The sequence below is a fragment of the Rhipicephalus sanguineus genome, chromosome 6 (assembly GCF_013339695.2).
Source record: "Rhipicephalus sanguineus isolate Rsan-2018 chromosome 6, BIME_Rsan_1.4, whole genome shotgun sequence".
Taxonomy (NCBI): Eukaryota; Metazoa; Arthropoda; class Arachnida; order Ixodida; family Ixodidae; genus Rhipicephalus; species Rhipicephalus sanguineus.
The window spans coordinates 150,903,214-150,919,607 of NC_051181.1; the positions used below are offsets into that span (position 1 = coordinate 150,903,214).

General features: G+C 46.2%; 1 protein-coding gene across 1 annotated transcript; it reads left to right on the forward strand.

Moving 5' to 3' along the window:
- The first annotated feature begins 9,705 nt into the window (after positions 1-9,705).
- Positions 9,706-15,033, forward strand: LOC119397635 (uncharacterized). The gene is made up of 6 exons (XM_049416633.1): positions 9,706-9,980; positions 12,504-12,655; positions 13,123-13,365; positions 13,638-13,809; positions 13,863-14,011; positions 14,840-15,033. Exons 1-6 carry the CDS (start codon positions 9,706-9,708, stop codon positions 15,031-15,033), a joined length of 1,185 nt encoding a protein of 394 aa, XP_049272590.1.
- The last annotated feature ends 1,361 nt before the right edge of the window (positions 15,034-16,394 follow it).

A 16,394-nucleotide genomic window follows, 5' to 3' on the forward strand; every position in this document is an offset into this window, starting at 1 on the left:
TCCTTGGACCCATAGCGCTGTGGAATGAGAACCTGAGCTCACGCGGCGACGAATAGGTACCATGCAATGGAGTTTTACATACATACATACATACATACATACATACATACATACATACATACATACATACATACATACATACATACATACATACATACATACATACATACATACATACATACATACATACATACATACATACATACATACATACATACATACATACATACATACATACATACATACATACATACATACATCAAAATTAACAGAACCACAAGCGATATCGGACTTTCCAACGACGACGGTGCTTCTATGTTGCACGTGTGCACAGAGTTGCCGCTTTTAGAAAAGGCCTTTCGTTGTGAGAGCTACTCGCTGGCCACCATAGGCTAATGAGAGAGCAAAGTTCGCAAACTTCGAATGAGCCTAATTGAGTGCGCCGCTTGGGCACTCTTCCGCAAGCGTTCTCGAAAGCGCATTGCGAAAGGCCGTCCAATTCCAAACTCGTTACCAGACAGACCGCTAATCAAGACTTAAGAACTTACAGGGCCTCACAAGTTGCGGTCGCCGTCCTAAATGAATGGCGCCTGTCACTGATTCACTGCATACATGGCCTATGCTAAGTTTCGAGCACATAGTTCCGTTGCGTCTTATATAACGAGCTCAAGAAAGAGACATCACGACACGTTTTATATCGCGGACTATTTTACAAGCGCAGAGCTCGCTTGCTGCTCGTGCTTGCTGCATGTGGCATTTAATGGTATGGTTTCCTCGCGCTCCGCACGTCACTTTCGTTAATGCGGTAAAGTGAGTGGGCGGACGGCATGGCGCGTTACGCTATATGCTTGTGCGATGTGGTCGCGTCAATATGATCACCAGGAGGTTGTAGCGAAGTTGCTGATGTCCCTGAGCAAAGAAAATTACTGCAACACCGAGGACTGAAATCGCGTTTTTAGAGTTATACTTGACAGCGTATACCCTCTGGGTACTAAAGTGGATTGCAAGCTTGTGAACTTTTGCGTTAAGAACACTTCGAGCGCCGGAAGGAAGAGTAAAGATACACAGAATATGTTTAAGAAGCTATATTAAAAAAAAAGCGTTATTCATTGAGCAAGTAGCAAGTAAGTTTTTGTAATTTTATGGAATGTTACTACTGAGATCTAGATGTCACGCTGTGCCACTTACGCAGGACGCTGGTCTCATAAAGATACTTTAGATATTAGAGCGTTGCGTTGTGTCTGCCTGCGTGCGCTGTCCGTATAATTTCATTTTTTCATCATACGCACATAAGAAGTGGCACGCAAAGTAAACCCATGAAGAGCCTCTCTGACTCACTTGCACATTTTTGTTTATTTACTCATTCATTTACTTTGCTGATATTGGAAATGGTGGAAACTGCCGTAGCCACGCTTTTTCAAAGTACTTGTCTAATGAATTTGCAGAGATGAGACGATGAAATGAGTAAGTAAAGAAAACGTACACAAAACGACAAGTACTTCTCAAATTGTGATTCCAGCTCAAGGGAAGACGCGAGACGGAGACCAACGATCGAAGACGCTCGTCTTCGTTGGTCTCTGTCTTGTGTCTTCCCTTCCGCTGTAATCACAATTTGAAATGGAATACCAACTAGCCCGTACTCAGACCTTGGGACAAGTACTTACCGGAACACTTACCGGAACACTCTGCGGACTCTCGTGGCACCTACAGGAACACGCGTAATTACTACGACGAGTGAACAGGCATTCGAGTTGCACTGTCTGTCGGAATCAGATTAATGGTATATATACTCTGTACACGTGAGTCAGCCTTAATGATATGTGCCCACTGGACTACCTTAATTGTGCACGACCGAGGCATATAAAGGAAATGGAAGCTTTCTCTATATAGACTCTTGATATTTCGACGCAGATTACCACCTTAGTCTATACTAAGATGCCGGAATGAGGCAAATATTAGATGGTAGCACACTACCAGCCCGTTACGCAAGTGCGACAGCTAGGTCTTGTAGGTGATGTATGTGGAAATCATTGGCGGACCCAAAGGGGGGCCCTCTCAAGACGTGTTGCATTTTGGCGCAAGGCGTGTTGACCATGCAACAAGTCTTCAGAATACCAGCCACTGTATTTTGCGGTCGTCATTATTGTCGAAAACGACGCTATAAAATGACGGGACAGGTCTGACTGGGTATGGGGCAGACTTTGCCCCCCCCCCCCCCCCGAGGAGATTAGGATGGGGCGGCTGCCGCCCCTTGCACACGCCTGTGGTTACAGCAGCCCATTCGCCCTGAAGGACTGGCCAAGGTTTAGAATCCGCCTTTTACATTTTCCTGTGCTACCACCCTCTGCCGTTTTGATAGGGGTCCTTGACAACTGCAGTATAACCGGAACGAAAGCCTCCGAGACCAAAAGGCCTCTCGCGACTACGGCCGCTTGGCTAGGGTACGGGCGCATGCGCCGTGGCATCGTGAAAGAAAGGCGGATTGCATAACCCAAGTTGGATAAGTTTTTTTCCATCATGCCTTGTCACCACATGTGGCGTCATACAACGAGATTGACGAGAACAAAGTTGCCTGCTGCGCAGACTTCCTCGTACTTCCTACACAGCTTATTCCTCATACACAGTGAACCAACTTGTCCGAGTTCATTTCTCCAAATATATCCGACGAGGACATGAATTCCAAAGCACAGGGAAGAAGCAAGGGAAGCTACGCTTCAAAACCAAACCCAAAGGTGCAGTCGAAGCATGTATACTGCTCGCTCTGTACAGCTGTACAGCTCGGTAGTTCACCGCAATTAGCGCGCTTCTCCCAACTGCTATTACTTCGGCATGCCCAATCTGTTTCCGTGGGAAACCTTTGGTCTGGCGCCCCCGCGTGTGTTTTTGCGGAGCAGCTGCCGCAGAAGTGTTTGGGGACGGATGCTATTGGCGTGCAACGTTCTCTGGTGCAGCCGTCCATAAGCCGCTTAACGATCAACGGCCGCGGGCAGAAGCGGTTTAACTGCCGGAGCAATCGCCATGCGTCGAAACAGCCGCCGCTGGCAGCAAGACTTCCCGCGACGAGCACCCGTCTTGTGGTACAAGTACACGCGGGGAATACTTACGGGCGTCCTTTGCAATGGTTTTCTCGGGGGCGCTGAACTCATCAAAGATCGTATGACCCCAGCGATCACGCAATACGGCGCGGACGCGGGGCAGCTCGAACGGTACGCTTTATCAATGGTTGCAAGTATGAACCACGGCCACAGTCGTAGAGAAAAAGGTATGCGTAGTATATATTGGCCGTGCCACCACGCGCTTTTGGAGGAAATCTTGATGGAGCGCCGTCATATTTTTGATGCCGTATCAATTCTCCCTAACGTAAGACGGTTCACGACACTTCTTGGAGATTCGGAAGCACTTAAAAGTTATTTAGATTTCATGCAATACTTAATCGTGAAACACCGGACCATCGCGTCGTAGATATTAAAGGGACTATCTACCGCTTGGAAATTTTGTTCTGATTGTGGTGAAAATGAGAAGATCGTTCGTCACATCGGCGGCAACCAGGATGTTTTGCCCCATAAAAAAGAATAATATATTTAATTTGATGTTGAAAATCGTGAAAGAATGACCGCTAGCTTCACCCAACAGCAATGTGGTCAATTTACTCGTAGGACAAGAAATCCTCGCAGGTAGACTCATTTTGCTTGAAAACAAACATGTATAACTTGAAATTGTATTTCACGCACTTGAGGCATCTTTCGGTTGCGTCAGAGAGTAATTTTCTTTTCCTTTTTTTTCTCGCGCATCCAAGAAATCGCCGTCTTCGATTTCATCTGCTTCAACTCATGCGCTATGCCAAGCGGCCTCCGCGCTGGTCGTAATGTGCCGCTGTATTGTTGTTAGGATGTCTCACATGTGCTGTGCTGTGAAGACGTGCATTTATCGTATCTTTCTGATGACTCAACTTGGCTTGGATTGCGGCAGCAGTGCTAAAATAAACGCATAGACTGCGATTACAGCACAACAAGTGTTCTGTAATCGTATAACAAGGCTTCATTTAACCGCTCGCGCGCTGAAAAAGACTGTTACATTAACTACATTCGAGTTCAGCGAAAATAAAGTAATCCTACAGAAGTCTCATGTGCTTTCGGTTTTAATTTTTACCGGCACTACAGTCGTCATCGCGTCCACCAACCAGTCTTGTGAGCATGTTTCACGCCAATGGAAGAAGACCGAACGCAGATCGAAAAATTCCGTTTTAAATATTTCTACTCACTTTCCAGAGAAACCGCTGCAAGGATGGACACATGAGACAGTACGCTTTCTATTGCGGTACAAAATATAAAAGCGATGAAGGACGGTAGACAGTCCCTATTAATTAATAGGACAGTGAGGTATATATATATATATATATATATATATATATATATATATATATATATATATATATATATATATATATATATATATATATATATATATATATATATATATATATAGATAGATATGGAAGAAGACCGAATATATGGGAAGAGCGCACAACACATGTGTGTGTGTGTGTGTGTGTGTGTGTGTGTGTGTGTGTGTGTGTGTGTGTGTGTGTGTGTGTGTGTGTGTGTGTGTGTGTGTGTGTGTGTGTGTGTGTGTGTGTGTGTGTGTGTGGTGTGTGTGTGTGTGTGTGTGTGTGTGTGTGTGTGTGTGTGTGTGTGTGTGTGTGTGTGTGTGTGTGTGTGTGTGTGTGTGTGTGTGTGTGTGTGTGTGTGTGTGTGTGTGTGTGTGTGTGTGTGGTGTGCATAGGCGTATCTACCGGGGGGGGGGGCAAGGGGGGCTCTAACCCCCCACTGAGAAATGTTAGGGGCAGAGCCCCCCTACTTTCGACAGTGCTTATTGTCGGCTGCAGACGGGAAAACTAACAAGTCAGGCAAAGTTTTACTTGAACGCAACAATAACGTAATTATGTAATAAAATTTGTGCTACGATTCTGGTATGACGACTGTCCTCCGTGTGTCATGACTACGCACTGTAGGCTACCTGCGGTGCGGCCTGCCTATTCCACGCTTGCGCACCTTGCACTGAGCATTGCAGAGGAGGCTGGCTTGCGCACCTTGCGCTCGAGCATTGCAGAGGAGGCTGGCTTGCGCACCTTGCGCTCGAGCATTGCAGAGGAGGCTGGCTTGCGCACCTTGCGCTCGAGCATTGCAGAGGAGGCTGTCGCTCAGCAGCAACATTACAGCAATCTGTCATGATTTTATTTTGTTCTGCCTGGCCTGAAATTGAAGTAATCGGCGACGCAAATATGGGCGGGAACCAGTAAACGTTTTATAGTCAGATCAAGTGCTCTCCTTTTTCAAGAAATTCAGTTTCTTTCTTTGAAAACGAATAGCATCGCCACTGCTCCATATATTCAAGGTACTGTGAGTCGATGAGTGTGCAGAAGTGTCCAGTATTTTAGTTGTGCCTAGCCAGGACAGCTAAAATACATTCCCAATTTAGTCCCCGATTCGCCTGCTTCATTTGGCTTATCATACGGTAGCCTGCAGCGATCGTGGCGGCTTGTAACATGGCAGTAGACTCGAGCACATTGCAGGGGCTGCCCACCTGCAAAAGACTGTCTTCCTAATGTTTTATTTCTCTCTCTACGTCTTTGTCAGTAACGATGAGTTCACAGAGATTTGTACACGCGCAAAAAACAGCTCAACATCGTTATACTACAACTCAAAAGTATCTATTATACACATATGAATACATCTCGCCCGCTGCTAAGTGCTATTTGAACTCATCGTGCAGGAATACTGACTTTCTTTTTGTTGTGGGGTATCCAGATGAACAAGAAGTAAATACTTAATTCAGTCGCGCTACTGCAGTGCGCAGTAGGTGGAACACAAGCTAAACATGTACAAACAAAACAACAACAACACGTCATCCATTGCGAAAACGCCGACTGTTGCCGAAGGGGAGCAACCCGTTCGTTGGCAGGATGCGCTTCTCTCACATGTAATAGTAACGTTCGGCGCGCTTCGTGCATTAATTCGGGAATGAAGAGCGCACATATTACTAGAAAGCTGCAGTCAGCGCATTTTGTTTGCCGGAAATCGGGCTAAATCGCTCCTATGTCCACGCTAGCGCGGCGACGGTGCTGCCACCTGTAGCCCGACCTCGCGGCGAATAAGAGACGGACCGAGCTGCAATTTCTTCAGTGGACACGTCAGCTGCTCCCCAGCAAACATGAACTCCTTCCTGTATTTCATGCAGATTGTTCTCATCGGCTCGACTGGACTGACCGGCGCATCCGTAGATGGGAAAACGTACGGCAACGCATCGACAGACTTCACTGGAGGAGCCTGCGCAGATGGGTTTCTTTGTCACTTGCCAATGTGCAAATGAGCACTAGCGCTAGCCTAGCCTCGCTTCCCCTCGCTAGGGCACTGTCTAGCCTCCCTCACGCAACCGCCGAGCTGCACTACAGTCGAACCAAGCGACGGATGTCTTTTAGGGGGGCCCACTAGCGCTAGGCTAGCCTCGCTTTTCCTAGCTAGGGTACACTCTAGGCCCGCTCACGCAAATGCGTGTTTCTAGTCCGACGTCATCGGCGCGTTGGCGAGCGTCACATGTGTCGGAGCGCATAGGCCGAGTCCAGTTATACCTTGTCTGTGGCAGTGCGTCGAACTATGGTCTTTTATCGCCGACGCGGAACAGTGCATGCGCGCGTCTACCCTACGTCGCACTATAATCGCGCCTTCAGAGGAGCTAAGAACGTGCGCTATGCGCGTATTGTAGTTAATATCGCCACACTAAGTGCTACTTGTTTTCCTCCATATGAACAGTTCATTTAAAGGAGTACAGACACGAATTTTAAAAGTTTTTGGATTATTGGTCTAAATAATAATACTGGTGCCGAGAAACCTAAAACAAGTATTGTGGCACCTGGGAATGCATCGAATATACTTTAATTATCGCTACATTAAAAAGACACTTTCGGTTTTGATATCGAGGGTGTGGCTTCTGAGTGACCTTTCATAGCAGTGTGACGTCACGGGGATACAGAAACTCGCGACCTGCTAGCGGCAAATCCGTCATCTGCTCGTGGTGTACATAAACAACGATGAGTGAATTGTCGTCTAGTTACCCTGACAGTGATTTCTGCGATTTAGGCTGCGTGCAGGACGCAGAGCTCCCAAACTCGGGGGAACTGTGTTGACTCGTTGTCATAATGTCCATTGCGTTGGGGCTGGCTTGCAGATGCTCAGCGACAAAAACTTCAAAGTCAAATTAAAATATTTTATACGTGTTCTCCGACTCCGGTGTGGGGAAAGCGTTGACAATGCATACCAAGGAAACGAAAAATGTTCCTTTTGGCATGTCTCAAAATCGTGTCAGTACTCCTTTAAGCAAAACGTGTACTCAACGAACGCGAAAACGCATTTTTAAGTGCTGAAAACCTGATATATATATATATATATATATATATATTATATATATAATATATATATATATATATATATATATATATATATATATATATATATATATATATAATATATATATATATAATATATATATATATATATATTATATATATATATATATATATATATATATATATATATATATATATATATATATATATACATATATATATACATATATATATATACATATATATATATATATATGTATATATATATATATATATATATATATATATATATATATATATATATATATATATATATATATATATATATATATATATATATATATGCACGAACCTCGAAATAGGCACTTATAGGCACAATAAATACTTGATTGAAACGTTTCCCTTCGTGCTTCATGCTTATATGTTAAATAGACTCGAAACGGACTCCAGGAAAAAATGGGCATTTTGCCTGAAGTTCCCGTCTCCAGTGATCACAATCTGTTGCAAAACCAAAAGAAATTAAATTTAATGGAGATGCAAAACAACAAAGCAGCAGCATTTCTCTGGAGCTCTTGGACAAGCTGCAAACGGCGCTCATGGAGTCTCCATGAATGGCTGGTATTTCTCTTGTGGGTATTTCTCTAAATCAAAGTTTTGCGGTTTCTGCAAAGCTGGCACGACAGAGAATGCAAAAGGATGATTCCTCAACAGTAGCGTCCGCCCCGTCAGCTTCGGGCAATCCAAGGGGCCCGAAGCTGACGGAGTAAAACCCGGCTCTTCTCCTTCGGTGTACAATAAAGTTATCTATCTATCTATATATCAACAGTAGCGTGGAGCAGTGTGTTAGAAATGATACACATAAAGGTCGATATCTGCAAAAAACTTCTTTAAAACTAAATAAGAAGTTTCAAGAATGCATTCGGTAGCCAGGCGGGTGACAACTAGCAGTGTGCAGCTGTTTTTGAAAATGCGTTAAAGCTAGCATCCACCACACCTTCCTCCAGGACCTCCGCGACACCCAGCTTACATGCCGCCAACTATAACATACATAGCCGGGTTACTTATACACGTACCTGTCCCCCATGCTCCGCGACAATCTCGTGGTTTCATGTGCGCGCATTTTCTACCGGCTTAAATACTTCACGTACAAGTGTAACAAGTACAGACGGTGTTGCAGTACCATATAGAACACATTCGTCTCACGTGAGCGCATTCTCATAAACATCGCGCGCACACGTGAAGATCAAGCCTCCCATCGCCGTCCCGTTAATGTATTAATTTCTTGCGCTCCACATGTTCGTTAACGACCCTGGTAGATGTTACACCATGAAATTGGCTATTTATATGACGCGGTACATCCATCTGCCTTTGCAGATTGGTGGACGAATGGGCGGTGCATGGGTGATGTAGCCGATTGCTTTCCTTTTTCAAACAAAAGTTCCAAGCTTCTTTTAGATGCGAAGCATCTTATGATCGATACTTTTCCTCTCCCAGCACCATCCACACCCCCACTGCACATGCGCAACAGCTCGCCCAAGCTTCCGGAAGAGATCGCTAGAGCCGCCACGGCTATAGGCGTGCGAAAGGGGGGGGGCAGGGGAGGCGACCGCCCCCCCCCCCCCTAATCACCTAAGAAGGGGGCGCGAAGTCTGACCCGTACATTGACTCTTCTAGTCACGTAAGAAGGTGGTGGGGCGCTGCGATGAACTTTCGCCCCCCCCCCCCCCCCGCCCTGATGGAGAACCCTGCGCACGCCTATGGCCACGGCAGGTCCGCTAGATGAAAATGAGCCGCGCGCACTCCGCTCATTCTCCTCCCGGCAACGCCACTGTCAACGCCACTGTCAACGCCCCTGCCAACGCCACGATGAGCGCCACCGGCAGCAATGCTGCTGCTACTGCTGCGGAGAAGAGGGCTCGAGCCGCTGCCGCGACCCTGCAGCGGCGTCAAGCCGACCTCGAACTTCGAGCAAGAGCAGCCGAAGCGCGCCGTAAACGCCGCCTGGAAAAATCTACGGAAGCAACGAGGGCTCCCGCAGCCGAAGCGCAACGTCAACGCCGGCAGCAAACATCGAAGCGGCGCAGCAACGCGAAGCCGAAGTGAAACGTAAACGCCGAGCAGCGGACCCCGAAACGGCGCGGCAACGCGAGTCGCCGGCGAAGGCAGCGAAACGCTTGAAGCAACTGCTGCAACCCGACACGGATTGCGCGGACGCGTTGTTCAAGCGCCAGTTCCTGGACCGGAACTTCGGTCACAGCTGCAAGGTTTGCGACTGCTTGTGGTTCGATAATAATTTGACCAAGATGGCCAGCATCAAGAATGAGCAGTCCCGCGCCAATGCCATTACTGTGCTGCAGCGACAGTTTGCCGCCAACGATAATCACAGTGAGTACTCGGTCTGCTCTACGTGCAAAGGTTCATTGGTGGCAGGCAAAGTCCCCACAAGGAGCACGACTAACGGCTACCGTTACCCACTGAAACCCGAGCACCTGGCTGAACTCAACCCGGTGGAGGAACGGCTGATCGCACCACGTCTACCGTTCATGAGCCTCCGGCGGCTAACGCACGGCAACGGCCAGTAAGTCATCTACGGTGATGATGTGTAAATGAAGCGCAACTTTAACGGCAACTATTTACGCAACTTTAATTCGACCCATGCTGCTTCACATGCCACTTAGGGTTCTAGTAGAACTCGTTGTTGGGCTAGTTGGTGCATTGCATCAAGGAATTATACCCAGCCGAAAACAGAGAAACACAAGAAACGGTGAAGGAGATTAGCCGATGAAGGAGACTAGCCGCTTTCCTGTCTCCTTCACCGTTTCCTATGTTCGTCTGTTTTCGGCTGGGTGGGTATAATTCCTTGACACTTAGGGTTCTCTTTACGGGGAGATGTGTGTAATTTTTTTACAGCGAAACTGTCCAGTGCAAGGATCAAAGAGGACTCATGCAGACAATATTTAGGTTGCCAAGACATCTGACGGAACCGCCGCTGGGTCGGAGCACGCAGACGTACGCCATGGCAGGCACCTTGACTATAAAGTCTGAGTTCGTTGTTTTTGTTAAAGCCTAGCCTGGCAGACGGTGCTCACTCTGCGGCAGAAAAAAAAAAAGCTATAGCATTACTGCGAGTGCTGCTCCCTCCAAAACAGCTTCTTCAGTTGCATTCCGAGACTTGTCACCGATTCCATTTGCTCCACCGCACTCATCCAGTCCCGTGGTATTTTATGCATCAGATTCGGAAGAAGAGGAGGATAATGCAGCAAATGGCTCTGAATACTTCCCTTCGTTTAATGACACATCCTTGGAGTAAGGATTGCAACTTTGTGTTCACCCTCATAGATTGTGCACTGCATGTCATTGCACAGCGGTTTGACTATTTCATTCTAAAAAGCAGGGCATGTGAACGTGGACACGAGAAGAACTCAAGACACCACAAACGCCAACTAATAACTGAAGATGGGCACATAAAGCGGAAAAGAAAGAACCCACAAAAACTTATCTGCGCATGCTCATGCAATAGGCTAGTCTGTCAATCTGGAATTTGTGGGGGTCTACTCGACAGATAACGGTTGAGGCATTTTATTTCCTCTTTATGCAAGGTAATCGAAGACTGGCTCACGCATGTGCTTTCACTATTATAAATATGCCAAGCCTTCATCATTAAACGCGTTTCCTTATTCCTATGCCGATACAAAACTGTACATTCGTCGAATTTGGGCGTGCACTTACACTCTCGGCAATGTAAAGATAGATTAGACGGTGAGCCCCCGGTGCAGCCGTAAAGACAACATTAACGCCGTATGTACTTCCTACTTTCTTTAGCCTGTGAGATACATAATAAACGTACGCCTTGCTTTTTAGAATGAATGAACCAACTAGCTCAGCTCTGTGTTATTATTCTAAGGTGTGACTAAATCAGATGAACCACTTGAGGTTCATCTGATAATAGCATTCCTTGATCCACCAAGATGCTTTCTCAGTATCCAGTATTACAAGCCACTGCTCATGCGAAATGAGTGTGATATAAAATGATATAAAAATTAATGGAGCTTTCCAAGTCTGGGCAACTATTATTTACGAGCTAAAAAAAAAAGTCCAAAACACACAGGAGACTGTGTCAGTGTCCTGTGTGTTTCTTGCTGCCCTTCAGCCCTGATGTATTCAAACCTCATATTTCCTTACTAGCAAAAGGTGTGACAATGTAACGACAACTTCCTTTTATTGTTTCAGATTTCATGGCACCACTGAAGAGCTACCTCCACAGGATGAGAGGAAGTTTATTGTTTTTGAGAGTTCTCTCAAACAACTGTTGAATTCGTGCCGGAAATGTTTTGCCGCTTGCAAGACTGCAAGCCGGGTGCATGGCACTTTGTTGGAAGTGCAGACATTGTGCGCGAACAACCACTTTTTGACGTGGACAAGTCAGCCTTACATCAACGGCAAGCCAGCAGGCAATGTGCTGACATCCGCAGCAATATTATTCAGCGGCACCAGCCCAACCTCAGTGCTCCGGATGTTTGAGCACATAAACCTGCAAGCATTTACGCCAAGAACATTTTTCAACTATCAGCGAGGCTACCTTCTTCCTGCGATTGAAAAGGTAGGAGAAAGGTAGTGTATTGCTACGGTCTGGAAACAGTCCTGTTGTATTCAGTTCTGCATAGCATATCAATATTTTTCTGGTTATGAGCCGTAATGTTTTTTATCTTTGTGTGTTCAAGAACAAATAGTTCCTAAAAGAGGTTCTCAAAAATTTAACAGAAGCACTATCTCAGTAGTGTTCTGCATTAAACGTAATGTTAAAAAGCTCAATTTTTGTCTCAGCAGATATGGCAACTACAGCAAGAGGACTTGTTTCGGCAGTTGCGGGGCTGCAATGTTGACCTGGCTGGCGATGGACGTTTTGACTCGCCAGGTTTCTTTGCCAAATTTTTGACGTGCTCACTTTATGTTGCCCAGCTGAACAAAATTCTGCACTTTGAGCAAGTGCAAGTCGGGGAGGTAAGATAGAGCTACTGTAATGCAGTCGCTTTGTTATGTAACAGTTTATCTTTTTTCACAAAAGTGTGCAGATGTGAAATTGAGCACGTCCATGGAGAAGCACGCCTTTTGTCAAGAGTTTGGACGTAGTGAAAAAGAAAGGACTCAATGTGATGTCTTTGACGACAGACCGTCATGTCCAAGTGACGAAATATTTGAAGACTCAAGAGCCCACCATCCCGCACTACTATGACGCTTGGCACATCACAAACGGTAGCATCCAGTGAAAATAATATCTCAGGCACATTGATGCACATTACAGATGTGATGCCTTCCTCCATGACGTTTTGCAAAATGCAGCGCATTCGCACGCTAGATTTCTTTGAAACAAATGGATTAGTAAAAGGAAAGTGGGTGAAGGAGATCAACATAATAGCAAATAATGCCGCTGAGAGAAGATGACGAAAATGAATAAGCACTAAGAGAGGGGAACATTTTTCATTTGCTTTTCTGTTTTGGCTGTTTGATCTGAGTCACGACTAGGGCATAGCTCAGTGGAGGTGCTATATAAAGTAATGCATCTATCTTAAACATTCAAGTTTTTTTAGCGAGATAATAGTAAGAGCATGTCGAAAGTTTGCTTTTTTATCGCACCTGTACCCAGAAGCTCCCCTTTCTAAGCATTCTGCACCATGCATGACATTAACCTACTGTGAATGAATTTAATAAATTTGTTCCAGGCATCAAAAAGAAGCTGGCCGCCCATACTAAACGAGCTGGATGCAGTGTGCTGGAACTGTGGATCCAGCCAGCTACCAATCATTTACAGTGGTGTGCAGCCATGAGTGATGGTGATGCCGAGCTGCTGACAGACATGTGGAAGAGCATGGAATGGCATGTGGCAAACGTACACACGGGACACCCGGGACTCTACACTCATTGTGCCCACGGTGACCTCGGGGAGATGCAATGGCTAGTTCCTGGTTAGTATTGCAGCTATTTGACAATTTACTTTCTTTCGATGTTGGATGCATGTTCTTGTGATGAAGTAGAGGTTATGGCGGGCTTTAATTGCAAGCTTTGCCAGAGCTGGGTACTTGCATTCAGCTAGTTGTCGATGTTTACTGTGTAACTCCTTGTTACCCCACTTTAGTAACAATTACGGATGCTATATTTATCTAAAAAAGTCAAATTACATTAACCTTAAACACTACTTCAAGAATGCTTATCCAGAAAATTACTTTTGTCAACACAGGGACACCCGCACACCAGAAGTTTGCTGCTGTCGTTATGGCACCCCGTTTCCTAAAAGGCATTCGGCAACTGGCCCCTTCCACACACACCTTCAGCTTGGAGGCCTTCCACATCGTGTTGATAGGCTTTGCTCCAAAGTCTGTATGCTTCTCACCTGATGGCATGCGTACAAGGTGAGTAGCGAATAATATCAGGCAAAAACTGTTGGAATTATTTCTTTGTTCAGGACACAACTGGCAATCCTACATTTCAATGAGAATTCAAACAAAGGACAAGCAATAACAAATGAAGGACTGTCACGATGGAAGGTTAAAAACCCGAAGGCGAGGAAAGGTACAGCCGTTGCTTGTCCTGTGAAAGCCACACCGACATACGGTAAGTACTAGTCTACTTGGCACTGCGAGAAAACTTTTTCTAGGGTCAGAGATCTCAAAGGGACGTGAGGCAGTTTGGACTGAACATAAAAGATTTCAAATGTACAGAATTGTGCATGGCTGGGTACTCTCAATCAACTGACTGCATGACTTTTCAGTCTCGCTGCTCCCATCTGATTTGTCCTTCAAAAGCACTATTTATATCTGACATGACTGTTCTCAGCCACCCGCTTGTGTGATGTGATGCATTTTTTTATGTAGTCTATGACTGGACAACCTCAATGACACCATGAAAATGGCCTTTGGACATCCCATTACATGTGGTATATTACAGACCGTTTTATGGACGTCAGACTTTTATGGTGATATTTTACATGTGTGGAGGCGTGTATTTGCTAATTTAGTATTTCAGAACCTGAGCTTCAACATTTTGGTGGCATATACAATCCAGCAATAAAAATATTTCTATGCAGATGTTCCTAGTGCACTATCGATGTGTTTGGTATCAATAAAGGAGGCCTTGTTCTACTATCCGCGTCAAATGAAACCCGAACAGCGGCAAGCCTTCGAAATGGTATGGTGCGCGCCGTCCAGTCATCACCATTCAAATGCGCGCGCATATGCCCAGTGCAGCCAAACCGGATGCACGCGCATGTGAATGGTGATGACTGGACGGCGCGCACTATACGATTTCGAAGGCTTGCCGCTGTTCGGGTTTCATTTGACGCGGATAGTACCTCCTCAGTACTATGTCGTGTATGACTGGATAATGTCCTGTATATATGAAATGACAATTGCTGATATTACATGCAAGGCTATTCATTTCCAGAATATGTCGACCTGCTACTGACGGAGACAGTGCGTTGCTGCGAACAGTGGTCGTCGTTTAAGGCAGCTTTCTCCGCCAGCCATTCAACTGCTCCACCGCCCATGAGCCATTCTTTTCCAAGGCCTCCCAAGCATGAATTTGTGGCAGCAAGAAGGTCCAGGTTTGCCGCTGGCACTGGAAGCACCACACTCTAGCACAGGTGGGCATTAACTTTTCTGTTACCATAGCGGTTGTGATGTAGTGCACAATGGGGCACACGCGCTTAGCCGGCCGGGAGCCGCCCCCCTTCTGTTATGTATATAATCACCGCCTTCTTGAATAAACGCCCTTCTTTGATGCACCATGCAGGCACATTTACATGGTGTCAGAAGTGGGTGGTTAGCGATCGAGCAACGCTATCGACGAGCGAAGAGCTGTCGCACAGCCAGGCAGGCCGACAGGCTGCGAGTTCCAGCGGATCAGCACCATGGTGATCAACGAGCAGCAATCTCGCCTGCAGCCGGCCACCCCGGTCACTACCCTGCTACCATCCCCAAGAGCCCTGTACACAACGGGAGACGTTTGGCAGAACTGGAAGGCCTGGGGCAAGAGTTCGAGCTCTTCGCGACTGAAACTTACCTGTCCCAGCAGCCCAAAGAAGTACAGACAGCCACTTTTCTGATCAGTATTGGAGAGGCGCGCAGAACGTACAGCACTTTCGTATTCGACGATGGAGAGGAAAAAGGCGACATTGAAGTATTGAAGGGAAAGTTCGAAGCGTTCTATAAGCCAGCCTTAAACCTAGCATACCATCAATTTCGGTTTGGAAAGCGCGACCAGAAAGAAGAATAGCAATTTAATGACTGGTTAACCGAACTGCGTGTACTTGCAAAGAGCTTCGAATTCGTTGAGTTGGAAGAGCGCATGCTAAGAAGCAAAATCATTCTGGGAACGAGAGACAAGAAACTTCAAGAAAGACTTTTGTCAAAAAACATGGCTGATCCCTCCGTCATAGGAATCGGTATAACACGAAAGTGGAACGTGTCATGACAGAAGTAGTGCTTATGATATATGAGAGCTTGTACAATGTCTATTCGTGTTTGGCAGCTATAGCACCGTTTGACGTGGATGCACCCATGTTGACAGCATGTCTCTATCGCGACGACTAACGCCCATGATCATGATTAAACCGTTGAGGTAGCTGACGGTGTGAACATATATTTGGACACAGCGAATCGTGAATCGCGCGTAAGGATGATATCAACAAGCTCATAATCAACACTGGTACCCGGTATGCACTTCTTCAAAGCGTCGTCAATTAAGGAGAGAAACGGCACGGTGTGCGCTTTCTAGTAATGGGTAGCCGACGCCTGTGCTCATGCATACATAACACGCACTGCACTTCAGCAACGCAGGAGGTAGAGATTCGTAGCCTGAGCCGCAAACGCGTGCGTCCCGCTGGCCTCTGTCTCGCAGGCGCTGCTCTCGCTCCACCAAGGCACGACATTCGCCCGTCGAAATCGCGTCCTTTCTGCAACGCATATTGCAGCAGTTTTGTTAGTCGGTGCTCTCGCAG

Coding starts and splice junctions, on each gene's coding strand:
- LOC119397635 (XM_049416633.1), top strand. CDS start 9,706: ATGGCCAGCATCAAGAATGAGCAGTCCCGCGCCAATGCCATTACTGTG. Junction 9,981..12,503: donor CTAACGCACGGCAACGGCCA/GTAAGTCATCTA, acceptor TCCATGGAGAAG/CACGCCTTTTGTCAAGAGTT. Junction 12,656..13,122: donor CGCTTGGCACATCACAAACG/GTAGCATCCAGT, acceptor AATTTGTTCCAG/GCATCAAAAAGAAGCTGGCC.